This window comes from Aethalodelphis obliquidens, unplaced genomic scaffold (assembly GCF_003676395.1).
Source record: "Aethalodelphis obliquidens isolate GAN/ISIS:26980383/991018 unplaced genomic scaffold, ASM367639v1 scaffold17, whole genome shotgun sequence".
Taxonomy (NCBI): Eukaryota; Metazoa; Chordata; class Mammalia; order Artiodactyla; family Delphinidae; genus Aethalodelphis; species Aethalodelphis obliquidens.
Window position 1 is genome coordinate 19,647,288 of NW_020837961.1, and position 18,905 is coordinate 19,666,192.

At 53.6% G+C, this 18,905-nt stretch overlaps 1 protein-coding gene across 1 annotated transcript in view; it reads right to left on the minus strand.

Annotated features, from left to right (window-relative positions):
• Positions 1-10,429: 10,429 nt before the first annotated feature.
• Positions 10,430-18,905, minus strand: part of PPP2R2C (protein phosphatase 2 regulatory subunit Bgamma) — a 139,021-nt gene continuing 130,545 nt past the window's right edge. Inside the window, exon 9 of the mRNA XM_027117031.1 lies at positions 10,430-13,191. Within this exon, the coding sequence (XP_026972832.1) occupies positions 12,900-13,191 (292 nt within the window). The 3' untranslated portion in view covers positions 10,430-12,899. The remainder of the gene's footprint in view (positions 13,192-18,905) is intronic.

The window sequence follows — 18,905 nt, forward strand, 5'->3', positions numbered from 1 at the left end:
GGGAAGATCCCACATGCCGCGGAGCAACTAAGCCCGTGCACCACAACCACTGAGCCTGCGCTCTAGAGCCCATGGGCCACAACTACTGAGCCCACGTGCCACAACTACTGAAGCCCACGTGCCTAGAGCCCATGCTCCGCAACTAGAGAAAGCCCGCATGCAGCAACCAAGACCCAACACAGCCAAAAAAAAAAATTAAAAAAAAAGCGCCAAATGTATTTGATCAGATGGGCCTTGCTAGGTTCCTCCCTGTTTACCGCACTTCGTTCAGTACTTTACTACAGTTATCTATGGTGATAACTCCTTCCTGGAACAGGCTTTCTATCTTAAATATTTTAGGCAGTAAGGGTGAAGTTCAAAGGTCCTTGCTGAGTCTTTCGGGTCTTGCTTCCTTTCAGCTCTAAATAATCCACATGCCAGAGTGGCACGTCTTGGAGCAACTTGGCCCGAACACACCCCCATCAGTCTCAAAAGAAAGTTTGACCAGAAACTTCTTTCACATTCTCAAGGAACAGATAATTGGTATAAACACGAATAAAGAAAAGAGCGACTTTGGATGGAAGAATCTTACAAGAGTTTATTGATGGTCTGATGTAACCTCCTCATAAAAACCAGTGACTCATCCAAAGCCATTTGGGAAGGAACACCTTTCCTTAGGACTTCGTTAGCAGCAATGTGGCCTTTTTCCTGGTTTCCTCTTGAAGCCAAGGAGGACCTTGTGGGGCTCCTAGCCACAGAAGCCTTTTTGTGTCCCCTGTTTCTTGTTTGTAGGAAATAGGTTTCAGCCTCCATGACCTTCCCTAAGTTCCAAAGGGCAGGTTCAAACAGCTGTTGACCAGGGAAAGGAGGTGATGCAGAGACAAGGGAGGAGCAGTCAAAAAACAATAGTGCAGCCTTGGGGCAGGTCCTGGTTCTGCCTCAAAGGATACCCATAACAATATCTTTGAGCTCTTCTACAAAACTAAAATCCCCAACAAATGGAAGATGCTAAGTACTTGATGAAGCGTTCTTCATTCCAGAGAAGGTCACGGTTTGACAACCTCAAGAACCAGAGAAGCTCATCAGGAAACTACCTGAGGCCAGATTAAAGGAGCGCAGGGCCTGCACGCACCCTGATAATAATCAGCAACCCACCCTTGAGCCGCTGCTATAAAACTCCTCACCAAAGCCTTGGGTTGGGACACACAGTTTTTGAGGGCAGGAGCCCGCTGTGTCCCCCTTTTCCTGGCAAGGCAATAAAGAAATTCTTTTCTACACCCAAACAAACAAATAAACAAAAACAAGTGTACAGAACTCCATGCAAAAACAGTGTTATTTGTAAGTTCAGGTGTAACCTATGCAGCAGATGAGAACAGGAAGCCACCTGGCTGGTTTGAACCCCTCATCCCAGCTGTGTGACCTCGGGCAGATTCACACTTTCCAGGCCTCCGGTGCCTTTTCTGTAAATTGGGGATGTAACAGGGCCTGCCTCATCGGTTGTTTTTAGGATTAAACTAGTTAATTTTATCGCAGGGTGGTCACAACAGTGTCAGGCACTAGTAAATCTCAGTACACTTGTGAATGTTTTAAATGAAGTCAAGCATTCATGGAACTTTAGAACCAATTAAGAACCTTTATGGAGGCCCTCACCAAACGAATGTCCCTTCTAGCTTTTAAAAAGTTTAACCTTTGTGAAAATAACCATGTTTAGCTGAACGGAACTTATTGGAGTGGCTTAATCCACAGGGGGACTGGTGTCAGATGATGCTCTGTCTGCACCCACCTCCCAACCACCACACCCGCCGGGACTCACAGTCCTGCCTTTCTGCCTGCTTCACAGCTTTAATTCCTCATGACTACGCGTCAGATAAGGTTGGCTAATACGTATGACTTATCATCGAAAACGTTCCTTATTTAACTTAACTAATGAGCTTTGATTCCGTTCATTGCCGCCCTCGAACAAATATTTAGTGCACTGTGGTGCTGAGCAGATGCTGTAATTGCACGGTTGGAATCAAACCCAGTTTCCACCCTCAGGGAAATCACACAAGTCAGATGTGTGGGCCCCAGTGCAGAGTCAGAAGTGCCCTTCTGCCTTCAGACACAGGAAGCGCTATGGGGGCTCAGAGAAGGCAGAACTTCAGCCTGGGGAGGGAGACGGGGTCCGGAAGGCTTCTGGGAGGATGTGGGGTTTGCCCCATTTTGATAGCAAAGGGAGAGACTGGATTTGGTGAGGTCAGAGGAAGACTATTCAACATTCAGGGCACCCATTGATGCCTCAGGCGTCGCCCAGGACGCCAGGGGGTTCCAGAGGATAGGGCTTGGGGTCCAAAGACCAGGTTGGAATTGAGTCTCTGTCCTGCAGGCAGCTAGAGCCCCTCTCTTGACTCTGAAGCCAGGGCCCTCATAAGGTCAGGGCTGAGCTCTGGAAAATGGGTCAGAGGGTACTTTAAGGCACCGTGTGGAGGAGAAAGGAGACAGTGGAAAGGTCATCCCCCGTCTCCCAGCAGACCTGGCCAGCTGGCCCTTTGGTGGTAGATACTGCTTCTATGGAAGCTTCCACGGGGCCATAAACACCAAATGGCCTTGACCCCTGTGGCCCTGAGGGTCCCCGGCCTGCTTGCTGTCCTCCTTTCCTGTTGATAAACAGGCCGCTGTCTGCCGGGCCCAGGACCAGGTGGTAGGTGCATGGAGGGATCTGCAGAGGTCAGGCTGTTGGCGGCAAAGAGTGCTGCTTCCGGGAGCTGATCCCCACCCTCTGTGAGGGGGGTAGGGGACCTAGGTCTCTGAGCGTCACTTTGTTTACATGAGGCTGTTTGGTCCTGAGAACTAGGTCCCATGGCCCGCCCCCTGCCAACATTTACACGTGAGAATTGTTAAAGGTTCATGTTCATGTTGTGTGGACTTGGCCAAAGTTACATGGCCAGGAGGTGGCAGAGCTGGGACAGAACCAAAGCCTGTTCTTTTTACAGAGCCACAAAGAAACCACCATTTTCCTGGGGCTTAAAATCCCTTTTCAGGGCTTCCCTGGTGGCGCAGTGGTTGAGAGTCCGCCTGCCGATGCAGGGGACACGGGTTCGTGCCCCGGTCCGGGAGGATCCCACATGCCGCAGAGCGGCTGGGCCCGTGAGCCATGGCCGCTGAGCCTGCGCGTCCAGAGCCTGTGCTCCGCAACGGGAGAGGCCACAACAGTGAGAGGCCCGCGTACCGCAAAATAAATAAATAAAAAATCCCTTTTCAGAACACTGCCCACAGGGGCCACCCTCGGGCCTGCCAGGAAAGAACTGTGCTGACCGCAGGGGCCACCAGCAGATCACACCATGTCTGAGCGCCTGCCAGGCCTTCATCTCTCTGGGCCTGCAGGAGCACCAGGGGCTGGTCTGCGGTGGTGGGTGGAGGTGGGGGGGTGTCTCACGACGCTTCCATGAAGCATCATGGTGTTTGTGCTGCTCGGGGAAGACCCCATTGAGGCCTGGAGAGGGTTTGACACCAGAGCTTCCCAAGCATCGCAGTGAGACCCCCCCCCCCCCCCGCTTCTGAGTGCCCCAGAGGGGTATTCTTTCACGGAACCTGCCCTGTCCATCCTCTTGAGGGGTGGACAGCAGTGTCAGAAAGGCCGCACTCCCCTTGTGGACGTGCTGCTAAAGACCAGTTCTTCAACGTTCAGTTATTCAAATGCTCTTTTCCATTTTTTCATTTCCATTCCTATATCCCAATCACACGTCATGTAACTGCAAAAACCCAGATTTCTGCATGTACCTATTTCAAAGTTGTCCATAAAGCAGGACCCTGTCATTCCTGAACGTGCTGTGAGACAACAGAATCCTTTAACTGTCCCAACTCCCGGTCTGCATGTCCAGATGTCTGGGTTAAAGCCACACCAACCCGCTGTGCACAAGTAAACCTCACCGAGAAGCGCTGGGAGAGCTCCCTGCACCTGGCAGGGTCTTCACCTGGGGACAGGTGCTGCTTGTCATCATGAAATAAAGAAAATTCATTCGTTCAACAAATGCTGAGCACCTATGGTGTGCTGTGCTCTTCTGAGGCACAGGGGATGCAGCAGTGAACAGAGCGGTCCCAACCCCACGTCAGAGCGTGACGTTTCCTGGTGGGGGGCTGGGGGACCATCAGCCAATAATAAAGTGACATAATGCCCAGGAGAGAAAGGGGCCACAATCACCTGCCACGAGCGCTTTAGAGGCTCCCGTCCAATTTGCCAGGGTTCGTGTGTTTTCTCCTTTAATCATCATGGCAGCCATTGCAAGATAGACATTTCCACTTTGAAGATGCGGGAGGGAAAATAACCACCCCCAGAGGTGTCCATGTGCTAATCCTCTAAACGAGGCCAGAGGGACTCCGCAGATGGGTTAAGGGTTTTGAGATGGGAGAGGATCCTGGATTATCCAGGTGGATGCAATGCAATCACAAGCGTCCTTACAAGAGAGGGGCAGGGGTAGTATCAGGGAGAGAGAGATTGAGGATGATACGCTACTGGCTTGAAGATGAAGGAAGGGACCGTGAACCAAGGAACGTAGATGCCCCTAGAAACTGGAAAAGGCAAGGAATGGATTCTCCCCTAGAGTCTCCAGAGGGAACCGGTCCTGCTTGCGAGTTTTCATCTTGATATTAGCCCAGTGAGACCCGTTTCAGAGTCTGACCTCCGGAACGGTAAGATAATGAATTTGGATTGTTTTGGGTCACTAAGTTTGTGGTCACTCGTTACAGCAGCCACAGGAAACTCATACAGAGATGGAGTGGGTCAGGAGGCTAGTGTCCTCCAGCTCACACAGCCAAGTCTTGATGGAGCTCAGACTCAAGCCCCGCTGCTGGCCCTCTGCCTGGCCATTTCCTCCCAGCTCCATAGAGCAGTTTGAAGCTCTCTTCCTGTAGTGGAAGCTGAAGTACACATTTATGGCGGTACTGAGCGAGGAGGAGAGTAGCTGTCCTCCTGTTACACGGGGGACAGAAGACCTCTGTGTTCTGACCATAAGTGCTCTTGACAGGTGGAAATTCCCAGGGGCCTCAAAACCTTTCTGCAAATAGGGGGAGGGGGGGTATAAATTATATATGAAATGAGTGGATGAAAAAATAAAATGGACACTAGTTACTTTTAGAAAGCAAAATGAATAGATTAGGATATCCTTAAAAGTGTACCTAGCTACGTTTTTTGTTTTTTGGGGTTTTTTTGCGGTACGCGGGCCTCTCACTGCTGTGGCCTCTCCCGTTGCGGAGCACAGGCTCCGGACGCGCAGGCTCAGCAGCCATGGCTCACGGGCCCAGCCGCTCCGCGGCATATGGGATCTTCCCGGACTGGGGCACGAACCCTCATCCCCCTGCCTCGGCAGGCGGACTCTCAACCACTGCACCACCAGGGAAGCCCCATGAAAGTTTTTAAAGGGAATAAGGGAAATAATTTCAGTTAATCATTGAGATGGGAGCTCAGGGCCGTCGCCATCTCCCTCTGTGTGCAGGCTTGTGTGCAGACTTGTCAACTCCTCATGACCTTTCTTAAGATAATATCTTGTTCACACAGTTTGTGAGATTACTGAAGGGGAAGCTAGGGAAGAGATCTGGTCATCTGTTAATTACTTATTCTTTATTCCTACTTCTTGATCTACAGAAAGAACCAACAAGTTAGGAAGGTATCGTGTGAGCAAAAGATTTGAAAGGTGTGCTTGGGCCAGAGATGAGTAGGGCATGGGGGCGCCTGATTTAAAAGTTAGTCACAATGTAGTTTTGCTAAAGTGACAAGAGAAAAGGGATTTCCTGCAGAGGACTGTTTCCTGCAAAGAGCTACTTACAAATCCCCCCCTTCAGATATCATTCCATTTCTATGGGATTAGGACGAAGGTCCATCTCCTGTAACTGCTTAATCCTGAGAAAGGGCTTCGAGGTCTTAGAGTGAAAGGTATCGACATGGGTTTGAAGCATCTCTTTGCTGACAGTTTTAGCTGCCCATTTACATATACAGGCAGAACAAGCTACTATTATTTTGATGCCCACAAAGATATAGATTATTATGAGCAATAGTGTTAATCCCATTCTCTTGAGGCCAGTTCTTGGAATTGTGCTGGCCACAGATTCAACACTGCTCAAGATAGAGCGGCTTATGTCATGGCTGCAGTCTTGTCATCAGGCAGTTAGCTTTTCCCTCTGGTGGCAGTTACAGTATCTGTAAAACAACTCAGGAATGTACATCAGCTACTGAATCTGTGACTCTATCGTCCTCATCGTTAACTGCTCGAGCCTGCTCTCTCGTGACTCAGGGAGGCCTGGGAGACCTCAGCTTTTATACAAACAAGAGGCAGGGGACATTGAGGGACCTTTGTACTTCGGAGGGGGCCCGCACAGGGTTCTGCATGGTTCCAGCATTAGCAGATACCAGCACCACTCCATTTATCTTTATCCCTCGCAGGTGCCCTTCTTCTCTGGTAGTAGAGCCCTGACCTTGAGCTGGACCTTTGGCTGCCCAGGAACAGCCCTGTTTCCCAGCCTCCCCTGCTGCGGGCCTAATTTCTGGTCACTGGAAGTAATTGGAATGGATACAACATTCTTCTCCTGTCCTGAGAGTCAGGGGAGAGGTTGGGTTGGCCTCGCTTGGCTCATACACTGACCCCATGACTAAAGCGGGCAAGACACTTGGTCCAGTGCTGCACCCAGCCTGCACACATGAGGGAGCGGAGGTTTCTCCCGAACCAGCTCATAGCCCAGTTACCAGCAGAGGGGAACGTGGCTGCTGGTGGTGATGAACTGCATCCCTGCCCTCCCAGCCTGCGTGGCTGCAGGGACTCCAGATTCTGGCCAGCAGTGCCAGGGGTCCTGGGGGTGCATGCAGAGCCCACACCACCCTCCTGAGTGGTGTCGGTGGTTTGGTCAGCCTGCTGGCTCCGGGTGCAGCAAACCCCTCTCCTCCCGGACCTCCCCCAGCCCCCTCCTCCCTCCCGCAGGCTCCCTGCTGCCCTCCGCGCAAGGCAGCTTCATTCTCAGCGTGGACACAGGCTACCCTGATTTCCCACAGGGACCGAGCTGCAGGGTTTGGCAAGACTTCACTGAAGCTTGGTCCCAGTGCGAGGGCAGAGCGATGATGTCATTCAACACGCTTCCAGGGGGCCCAGGCTCCGTGCTGACCACTTCTGCCAGGATTTTCTTCTTTAATCTGCACCACCCCACGAGGTAGGTGCTGTCATTCTCCATGCTTTGTGGATGAGAAAATTGAGACGCGGGAAGGGTAGGTAACGCCTCCAAGATCCACAACTGCCCTCAAAGCCAGGCTTTGAATCCCTGAACTGGGCTCCAGCGTCCCTGCCCTGAACCACTTAGCCTCTGTGCTGCTCACATAGTGGGCACCCAAAGAACATTTGTCGAGCGAACAAATGAGTGATTAAGCAGGTTTGTAAAGGTAAATGGTGAAGTTAGTTCTCATCTGGCACCCCTCAAAGGCGTTACACGTGTATTAAATGAATAAGTCACTTCTCCAGCCATCCATCTCTATTTTGCATGTTTGTACATCTTTTAATAATGGATTCCTTTCCATTTTTATTTTTACTTTTGTCTTCCTAATATTGCTGCCTTCTGCGGATGTCAGTTCCTCTCTGAAATTCATTGTCACTTGACTGTGTGGGCCCCATGTGGAATTCTAACAGCATCCAGGTAGCGACAATGGGGCTTTGTTGTTTAAAAGAGGACATGGCTGTTTTAAATGAATCACTCACAACTCGGGCAATTATCTTGAGCTCTATAAGCTTCTCCGTTGCTAGGAAACCATCCCTCCAAGCTGGTAAGCCTTTGCTAAAGTTTCGTCGTCGAGCGGTTCCACTTCTGCAGGCCCTGAGCTAGCCTGCTGTTCCAGGCTGCGAAGTTAGTTCCCAGCAGAGGAAAAGCAGCAGTGGCCCGAAAACACCCCTCAGACGGCACCCGTGGGGACCTGAGGTGGCTCAGGTGGCGGCGACTCCAGGGCCCAGTCTGGGGGCACACTGCCTGGGGGCGGATCCCCAGTTTGTGGCCTTGGGTGAGGTACCCCTCTCTCTCTGTGCCTCAGTTTCCATCTTTGTAAAATAAGGAAATCACAGCATCCTCGTTTACGGCGACTTGCCGATGAAATGAGAAAAGCTCACAAAAAGCTCTCAGCACGGTGCCTGGTGCAGTGCGCGGCTCAGAAGCGCCCGCTGTTAATACAACAACGACACGGAGTGTGAAGGGTAAGGACGCTGCCAGGCAGCTGGGCAGGTCACCGAGGGGCCCACACTCCAGGCCACGGCTCAAGGGCATAGTCCAGTGGGTGTCAGGAGCCTCAGAGGCTCGGGGCTCGGGGGAAACAGGGTGATGGCTCTGCCTTCACCTGAGCAGAGGATGGTCTGCAGTTGGGAAGAGGTCTGGCGAGGGGAGCAGAGTTTGAGCCTTGTTTCACGTGGCCCCTGGAGTGCTCGCCCTGTGGCCTGCCCACAGCTCAGCCCGGGGGCCCGTCCACGTGTGCCGCTCCCCGCAGGGCCCTGGCCCTCTAGCAGCCCCACACCCCTCTGTGCTACCATCTGGCTGCCAGCCCCTGAGCACGGCTCAGAGCTCCCGGCAAGGCCCCACCCTGGCTGCCCCCAAGAAAGGCCACATGGAGGCCGGTCCCGCCTTTGCTGCTCGACCTTAGGCGAGTACTTGGACCTCTCTGGGGTCCTCATCTGTGAAAGTGGGCAGGAATCTGCTGAAAGTATTGGCTGTGAGATCAGAATGAAGGGACCTGAGTGTGTCCACTCCCCAGAGCCACTGCGACAAAGGACCACAAACTGGAGTGGTTTAAAACAACACACTTATTCTCCTGCAGTCTGCGGGGGGCGGTCAGAAGTCCCACGTGGTCTCACTGGGCTAAAATCGATGTGTCGGCAGGGCTGTGCTCCTTCCAGAGGCTCTAGGGGAGAATCCATTTCCTTGCTTTTTCCAGCTCCTAGAGGCCACCCACACTCCTTGGCCTGTGGCCCCTTCCTCCATCTTCAGAGCCAGCGATGACAGGTGGAGTCCTCATGTCACATCTCTCTGACCCTTTTTGCACTGCTGCATCTCCCTCTGAGTACAGCCAACAGAGGTTCTCTACCTTCTGGGACTCATGTGACGGACTGCTCCTCCCTGGATAATCCAGGATATGCTCCCCATCTCAAGGTCCATCATCTTAATCACACCTATGGAGTCCCAGAGCTGGTGCTCAGTCAGGGCTGGGTGGGGCTGGATTTGGTAGGGCTGAGACCACGGCATCGTCACCATCCTTTGGGCATCTGCCATGCGCCGGAGCTTCCACCATCTGAGTTTGGATCCAGACTCCTCAACTTACAAGTTCTTTGAATTTCGGCACAAGTTAAATCTTACTCTCCCTAAGCCTCAGTTTCTCCAGGTGTAAAATGGGTATAACACTAATACTCCCCCCCCTTCCCCCACAAAAAGGCAAACCATGAAGCCTAAACGAGATACTACCATGGGTTTAACAAGGTATTTTTTATTACCTCACTAGTCATCCCAGCAAGAAGGAGTGGCATCGCCCTCTATTTACACATGGGGTTCAGAGAGGTTTGCCCATTGTCCAAGGTCACACATCCCGGAAGTGGCTCTCCCCTCCTTTATCAGTGTCCTGGGGTGGAGTGGTTGATGGAGAACTTAGCCAAAGTCCTGCCAGCACACCCACCAGGACAGCCACTTCCTTCCTCCTGCTGGGCCCGAAGTTAAAACACCCTCTTGAAAGTGGAGGCAAGGCCTGGGCTCCCAGGAGGGGAGCAGGGAAGCCACGGGGTACATGAAGCACTTCCCCACACAGTCTCTGGCTTATCTCAGCCATTGCAGCATGTGGGGCTGGGCCTCTCTGGCTTCCAGAACCAATCCAGATGCCCTGTGGTCTGGTTCCTCCCAGATCCTGTCCCCCAAGACACTGAAGCATGTGTGGTGGTGCTGCTGGGGGAGCACCGTATTAGGAGTTAACTGGACCAAACTAGAAACGTGGCTCCAGCACCTGCTAGCTGTGTGATTTTGCGCCAATTCCTTCACCTCTCTGAACCTCAGTTTCCTCATCTGTGCCATATTCTCAAGTTGGACGTGAGGCTCAAAAAAGGTGAGGGGAGAGTGTGAGAATATTTGAAAATCATGGTGGGCTATGCTTCCTTGCTTCAAAACAAGCAAAGCAAAACAAAACAAGACAACTGTCATTTATTGAGAGCTTACGTGCCAGGCACTGCACTTTGCAGGCCTTATCCAATTGAATCTCGCCCCTCCCCTCACGACCCCAAACCACGAGGTCAGTACTATCATCAGCTCCATTTCCTCAGTGTTGAAATCAGAGCTCGGAAAGGTTAAAGGCTGCCGTAGAATCTGGAGGCAGGAAAGCCTGGAAGTGAGCCAGGCTTCCCATGTGTATCCCCATCCGCCATATGTGCCTCCTGACGGGACCCATGGCCCATTAAAAACAAACAGCATTCCAAGCCTCATTTTCCATGTAACATTTGTTATTTTATTGGAAAAAGCTGGTATTAACATATTTATAATTTTATTCAACAGTTGGATAGTTTGTGAGACACCAAAGAAAACAAGAATGCACCTATGAGTCACAGAGTCCAAAATGGTCAGGCCTGTCTACTCTACCACCACGTACCCGATGCCACCGAGCGATCAGTCCTCAGAGTATTGAAATAAAAACAAAAACAACGCAACAACTTCACAATGACTATGTGAACGCCCGTACATTCAAAAAGAGCAGAAAATTTAAACGGTAAGGAAGCAAAGTTTGTGACTATGTTACTGGCCCTTCTGCCATGTCTAGTTTTGCCCCTCCCCCTCAGCCTCTTTTCTCAACACACATTTTATTCATAATTTGCTTTGGACATCATTATTTTCCAGGGATCCAAAGGCATGCTTTTTCTTCTGAGATCTTTTTCTTTCTTTCCCTTTTTTTTTTTTTCCTTTCTGGTTTGGTATCCAAAGTTTAAAACAGAGTAAGGAACCAGGAACTGTATTAAGACCTCCTTCTGAATACAGATTTGCACTTTGTAGAAATGGTCCATGTTAAATCTATGATCTGACAGTAACCTCTATCTGCAAATGCAAATTTCCTCTCAGCATCTGAATCAGAAAGGGAAATGGATCACACCAAATACCCCAGTAATTGTGTAAGGCCCTCAGAGCTGGATTTTGGCTTCAACAAGATTTCTATACAATTTACCACATTTTGAACCTCTTTACAAAGGGAAAAAGAGGAATCCATCCCTGTGATTGTTAACTTTAGTTAGAATAGATATGTACATATAATACTGTCCAGGTTACCTGGATTTTACAGTGATATATAAACAAACATTCTTCATTCATGTTGATTAAAAAAAAAAAATCAATGGACCCATTTCCTTGTGTAATTATCGTATGGCTGGAAGTGAGTGTACATGCGTTCTGTGCTTTGACACACACAAAAGTAGACCATTATCTGTTGAGAAAAATCTCGGGTTGGGCCTATTTCCTGGGTTAGGTTACATCTTGTAAAAAAAAAAATGTTGGATTCGGTTGGGCCTCTAAACTCCGCTTTTTGAATCAAAATGCAAGCCACGTGGTTCCGCTGCCAGTTCCAAGGGCAAAGACAAGTGGGCCTGGTGGGTGGGTGGGCCGATCTGGTCCTGACAGCGGGAGGAACTGTCCTGGAAATACCGCATTCTCTGCGGCCCGAGGGGAAGTGTCCTTTGGGACTGAGGGTCATAAAAGAAAATTTATCCTAAAATGGTCATAACATGCAATTTTCTTTTGGAGGCAGTTCAGTGCATCTGGAAAAGGAGCTGGGGTACAGATGTGGGGTGGAGAGAGGGCGGAGTTCCTCGTTACCCAACAGGTGAGGGGCACCCCGGGGGTCTTCTGCATTCTGTGTCTCGATTCTCCCCGGACCCTCGTCATTGTCCCACCTGCTCTGTCCTGCTTCACAAGATGAAGAGATGTTTCCAGAAGCTTCCAGGCTAGAATGCTGCTTTAACATAAGCCACCAACGTGGTGGGTTATAAAGGGCCTTGTGGGAGCGCCTGGATGGGATTCCTGACTCCCCCCTTGGTTGGTGCAGGCCTTGGGCCTCAGTTTTCTTGTATGCACAATGGGAATGACAAGTTATTCACCTTTAATCCCTGGCACCTGGCACAGAGCCTGGCACTCAGTGCGCAGTTGGCATTTATGGAGGAAATGAATAGGCACCCAGTTCACAGGGTCGTGATGAAGATTCAGAAAGATCATGGAGGGAGCCAGTACGAGTTCCCACGAGGTGTCAGTGACGGCTGCACGATGACAGGAGAGCCACAGGGCGGCTGCAGGGACAGACCCATGGGCCTGGGGGGCTGGCACTATGCCCAGCACGGGGCAGATGCTCGCGAAGGGTTGTTTATATGGTGAAGAACAGGCACACACATGGGATTCCATTCCCCTTCCTCTCAAGAAACTGTAACAGACCTGGGATATTCAAAGACATTAAAATAACCTAAAAGAGCTTGCAAATTCTCAGCATGAATTCACGATCCAAAAAGCAAAACAGTGAGACCCTCGGCTCTGAAACAGTGGCAGTTGCTCCATTTATCATCAAAAGAATCCCTGGCTGGCTTGTTTGAGCTTCGTTCTCTGTCCCCGGAGCCCTGATCTGGGGCCAGTGAGGCGCGCGAGAGAAACGGCTCCGGGGCTCCCGCGTCCCCAGAAAGGAACCTCTGGAGTGAAAAATTAACGCGCAGAGGTAAAAATCCTAATAAGGTGGGAACGACTGCACGCGGTTAAAGTACGGGATGAAAGAACTGAACTTCAAGGCCGACAATCACGTCGGTTTACTGTGAATCCTTTTTCCTGTTTTCAAACAATCACCAGCAAAGGCGGTCCGGCCCCGGGATGCTGGACGGACGGCCCGGCGCCTCCTGGTGGCCGCTCCGCGCGTGGCCGTGTGGCACCTAGTGCATGTCGGAGTTCACCTTGTCCTGGAAGATGTACAGGTTGTTGGTGGCCGCGATGGCGATGATGTTCTCGGCCGGGTGCCAGGCCGTGTGCAGGATCTTTTTGGTGAAGTCCAAGCTGTCCACGCTGATGTCGTCCCGCCTCCGCTTGCCACCCACGCACACGCGCCGCGGCTTGAGCACTGCCCGGGGCTTGCTGCTCTCCCGCGACGCCTCCAGGGTCACATCCCGCTTGGTGTTCCGGTCAAACATGCGGAAGAAGTTGTTGTAGGCCCCGGTCATGATGACGCTGGTGGGAGACGGAGCGGCGTCAGGCGGGGCAACAGAAGAGAGAAGCCCGCCCCTCCTCCCGGGGCTGCAGGACCATCGCCCGGGAAGCAGACGGGGGACACGCCTGCCTCTTCCCACCTTCTCTTAGGGTCTCTTGTCCTCCGGCACATCTTGGCTGCCTCAGCACACAGACTTAGGGCCAGGAACTGAGACCGTTTAATGCTCTGCCCCAAACATTATAAAAACATTCCCTTGTATTTTGTTTGCCCTTTAGTCCAAAAGAGAGAGACCTAGGCTTTCAGTAAGACCAACAACAGCAGAAGACGAGCAAAGTGGAATAAACACAGGAGACACTGGGCTACAAACTCTGCGCTGACAAAAGGCAGGCCCCTGAATCAGCCAGATGTGGCCTCCTGGCGGGGACCCAGGACCCTCCTGTTGGCTGAATAGTTGAGTGACTAAATGATCACTGTCTGCACACCATCAATGTGCAGGTGTTCACAGACCTCCCCCGTTCTCCTAAAGAGCATTCTATATTTGTCTATCCACTCCCCACCTCTTCTCCCTACCTCTCCTAAGGAGAAGGGATTCCTGTTGGACCAGAGGAAGGATGTTAATCTACACAGTAAGAGATGGGAGAGAAAAGAATACCACCTACATGGGCCTGGGCCTGGAGAAAGGGGTTGGGTTTTGGAGCAGCTGGGGGCAGGGCATACAAAGTAACTGGGGAGGTGGGAGTGAATTCCAGAAAACAATACTGAGGGTAAGGAAGTGGTCCCCTTCAATGTTCTTCAGGAGAGATGCGGACAGATTGGAATCCCTCCTCCCGTTAGGAGATGAACTGTGCTTCCTGACGGTGTCATTGCTCCAGGATGAGCCACGAGGACCCCTCTGTTTACAAGGGTTATGCACATGAGCCATGTCTTCAGTATCACCCAAGTCACAGGAGTAATCCCGTGCACTGGGCTGTGCAGGGTCAGATGCTCAGGCTCCCCAAATGATGCTGAGTCCCAGGCTGAAAGTGACGTATATCCTTGTAACATATTTCCTTCTTGTGGGAGAACCTGGGCTGACACCAGGAGAGTGTGGTACCTGAGGCCCCAGCCTGTAGCATCTTCATGGGAGACCCAGGGAAGCCCACCTCCCCGGGGCCCACATGAGAATGGACAAGTTGTCATTACAAGTCACCTGTCACCTCGCCTGTGGACCATGTCTTAATGTCGGTCCTTTCTAGATGCTGATGGCCTGGGTGTGGGTTGGGGAGGCCCCTCTGCTGCCTGGTTCCTGAAACTGCTCAAGGAGAGGGGTCTCCCCAGCAGAGGGAAGAGGGTAGAGTGGCATCCGTCTCCTAATGTGATTGATACAGCACTTTGTTTCCTTTCTCACTGATAAGTCTGCCCCTCCGACCTCTGATCCTTCACAGAAAGGACTTTTCACTTGGCTTGGGGCCTGGCAAGTCTGGGCCAGGAACCCCGTTTAGGTTCCGGCCCACAAGCAGCTGCCTGCCCAGGCTGTGCGGTTCCTGGAGATGGCCGTGTGCCCGTGAGGCCAGCCTCCCACCAGAGCCACAATCTGCACGTTAGTGCTTGGTGCCACCCCCCAGACACCCAAACTGCTCTCCCTGACCTTGTGTTCAGAGATGGATGGGTAGGTATTTGGGGGCAATGAGGATGGAAAGCCCCTTCTATAAAGTGGCTCTTCTGCAGATGTTCTAGGGGCGGCCAGGTGGAAGGGGGTGAGGCCCACCCGGGCCCCAGCAGGGGGCAGAGGGCACGTGCCAACTGGGTGGTAGGAGAGGCGCTCCACAGAAAGACTGTTCCCAAATGTTCTGGAAGGTTCTAAGGGAACACAGGGAAAGTGCTGTGCCCCGGGACTGGTACATTTGGAGATTTTGAAACTACCCCGAGGCCTGAGAGGGAAGGGGAGGGAGGAGTCACAGGAAAGAGAGAGAGAGAAAGAGACAGAGCCAGAGAGGTCTGTGTGAAGGGGGCTGTCCTCTGAAGGGAGCTGTGCCCAAAGGGACACAGTCAGCCAAGACGACAGGAAACAAGGGGGAATAAACGCTCCGGCCTCTCTCTCCACCCTCAGTCTCCTTCTAGGGTCCTCAGTGGTTAAACCCGGCCAGAAGCCAGCGGGCACGGAGGCCTGTGGATGCAGCCCATGGGGTCGGCCTCCAGGTATAGTCTCTGTGGAGGAGGGTGGAGATGGGAGCTGGAGGGGCAAGTGGGGACCCCTCCGGGCTCACCGCGTAGCGCTAATCGCCCGTGGGCCAGCAGCGCCTGCCTGTGCCTCTACCTCTCCGGCAGAGGCGGGGCGGTGGGGGTGGGGGTGGGGCTCCCGGCGCAGGTGTGTCTTGTCTGAGTCCCCAGGGCCTGGCTTGGCCACCTATGTGGGAAGTGGTCCTTGAAAGAAAGACAACCCCTGGCAGCAGCAGACAGGAACAGACCAAGCAGAGCCGCCCAGCCCCCATGCCCCGGGGACGACGAAAACTCAGTAAATGCTTCGTAAACCAAATGCACCGAAGGGCCAGAAGCTTCTCTCATTCACTGCCAGACCTGCAGGTTCAGAAGGTACCTGCCCCCAGTAGGGGCTCACTAAGTATCTGACGAACGAATGAATGAATGAATGAACGAGGGAATGGATCACTGATTGCCGGGGCAGGGTCACACACAGTCACAGCCACCCTCGGAAGACTTAGGAAGGCACGAAACAAGCTGCGCAGGGACAGGGGACAGGCCAGGGGTGAGTGGAGGGGGCTTCTCGGATGCTGTCTGGGGAGGGGTGGCACGTGGCAGTCAAAGGGTTCTGCCTTTTAAGAGGTTTGTGTAATCCCCGGAGGTGAAGGGCGGGTGGTGGAGAACTCTAAGGCGCTTTCTGGCTCTAGTCTCTTCTGTTCTGAAACCTTAACTGCTGTGAACAGACCCGAGTGCTGCAGATGAAATGACATGCTGCGGAGGTGCTGGGTGGGCGTGAGGCGTCCCCCAGCGCTGCTGGCGGGGGGTAGGGGGGTGGGGGACAGTGCCCTCTTCTCCCTCCTTCCCAAAGAAGCCCCCTTCTCTCCTCAGAGGTCAGCTCACGCCAGGGAAGGCTGGGTTGGCTCTGATGTCGCCTAAGTTATGGCCCGTGAGACTTCACGACAGTGCCACCGCCCATGCGTCACTGGAGCCCAAGCCCAGGTCTCTCGGGGCTGCCCTGGGGCTGCCCTTGCCCGGGTCATCACCGGAGTGCAGCGGCTCAGCCAGCCAAGGGTCGCCCTTGTTTGGGCCAGAAGACAGGGAGGAGGGCGGGGTGAGGTTGGGCCTCCGAGAGGCTGGGGGTGGGGTCAGAGGGGCCATCCTGCCAGCCAGCGCCCAAGTGTCCCAAGGCCAGGGGATGGGCGGGGGGGAGCAGGGGGTGCTGCAGGGACAGGGTTCGTTACATTGACCTTGGCCTTCCCACACAGCCCAGGAGGTGACACCGGGGAACCACTCCCCGGGTCTGCACTCTCCGCTGCCCTTCTTCCTGCCTCTCAGACACAGCAGGGCTGGAGGGGCGAGAGGAGGGCAGGTGAGCAGGTGGCAGCGACCAAGGGCCACTGTGGGTGCGGGGAAGCCGCGCCCGAGTCTTCGTGTTCAGGAGAGGCAGTGGGGCTGCGAGCACGGGCATGCAGGGCCGGACAGAGGCCTGGAGCCCCTTCTGCAAGGTGAGCGAGAAGGACCCCGAGGCAGGGAGCGCGAGGGTGCACTGGGCTAGCTGCCAGCGTGCGTGTGCGTGCGTGCGTGTGTCTGTGTGTGTGTCTGCGTGTGCACGCCCTGCCGAGGGACTCCTCAGGCCTCGGGGGTCGGGGGTGACCAGTGGGGATGAACTCTGACCTCCCGACTCGGGGCAGCAAGCCCACCAGGCCTGTCTGGTTCAGCAGACAAGAGGGGGGCCTGCCTGGGACCCCGCCAGACGCCCCCTGTCCCTCCCACAGCTGGCGTGCACTGGTGTCAGGCTCTGCATCAGGGCGGGTCACGGGGTGGGCCCCCGGCACTGGGGCCCAGGCACAGGAGGTCAGTGCCGATGGAGGCAGGGGGGCCGAGCTTCATGATGAGGGGACTCCTGCTTTTGGTCCTTCCTGATCGCCCGCTCTGCCTGGCCCTGGGACACTGGGTGACACTGGGATGACACTGCTAAGCCAGCAGCAAGAGAAGGTGGATTCTCTCCTTCTTCCACCCCTCCCTCATCTCCCCTCTCCTTGCGATGTCCCTCACCCCCACCCTATGAGGTGGTCCTCCCAGAGCCTGCAAAGGAGGAGGGTGGCCTGCAGGGGCACAGACCCACCTAGAAGCTCTTAAAACCCATACCAGCCCCGCCCGGGGTGGGCTCAGCAGCCTGGGGGTAGGTGCAGCACGTTGGATGGGGGAATCAGAGAGTCCCAAGGGCCAAGGCCTCCCTTCCCTGGGCCCAGAGCAGCTGCTGTGGAGCAGAAAGGGTGGAGCTCACCAGCTCAGACTGGGGTCAGGAGCCGGGCAGGAGGCCCTGATGCTGGGTGACCTGGGGAAGACAGGGAAGGAAGCCTTTCTCTCTCCACCAGCTTTACTCGGGCCTAAAAGGCAAAGGCAAAGGCACACTCCACAAGCACATGCAGTGCGGACAGTGCTTGGGTCGGGTCAGCCACCTGGGTCCAGATCCCAGCTCTGCCCCTGACATGCTTCCTAGCTCCCCGTGCAGTTTTCCCATCTATAAAATGGGGCGAGGGACCCCAGCCCCTGGTGAGAATGGACTAGATAACAAGGTAAAACACTTAGAACAGTGCTGAGCTCAGTAAATCCCACCTCCTGTTATGTATTAAATGCCAACAGGTATTTCTGAATTCTAACCATCCGTGTGGCCTGAAGCCCCACCCACCTGTCTGACTGGGAGCCCAAGACTAGGGAAGCAGAAGGAGAGGGTAGGTGACGGATTCCCAGAGAAGGAATCTGCGTGCCAAGGGGCCCGACCAGGGGGGCCTCGCCCCCTCCCTCCCTGCTGGCAGGGGCGAGAGAAGAGAGAAGGCAGCCCTCCCGCCACCCATTTCTCTAGGGAACAGTTCACAGAACCCAGTGGGTGCTTTCACACAACACCCATCCTTCTCCTGAGCCATCAGGGGAAGGGAGAGTGAGATCATTAAAGTTACTTGTAACCCACACAGCTGCTAATCCTCCTTCCATTTGGCTGCGGGATCCAGCTGACACCTCTGGGGGAGGGGAGGGAGCCCCACCACACCTGCAGGGAGGGGTCTCTCTCACCTTGGAACACCAGGTCCCAGCACCCTGCAAACCACACTGGGACAGAATGGCCCATTGCTCCCATTCTTAGGTGTTCTCTAACATTCTAGAAGGTTCTTTTAACAGGTCCTGGCTGCCCTTGTCCCCAGGCTCTCTTCTTTCCACTGGGGAAAGGCTCCTGCCCCATCTCTGTGGTTCTGGAGAGTGTGACAATCATGGTGCTCTACTGCCCCCTGCTGGCCAACTGTGGCATGCACTAAATCATGTCCATGCTGATTGGCTCAAAAGTGAGCATGTGACCCAAACAAAGCCAATCAGATCCTTCCACGAGAATTTTCCATATACCTAGAAGGGTGATTGTGGGCTGGGAGGACAATGGAAGGGGAACTATTTGGGGTCACCATCCCGAATAGCAAGGGGGAGCCATCTGTAGTAGGAGAGGATGAGGCTAGTGTTTAGGAAGAAGCAGGGAGGCTCAGAGATGGGAGTGGACAGAGAGGAGATG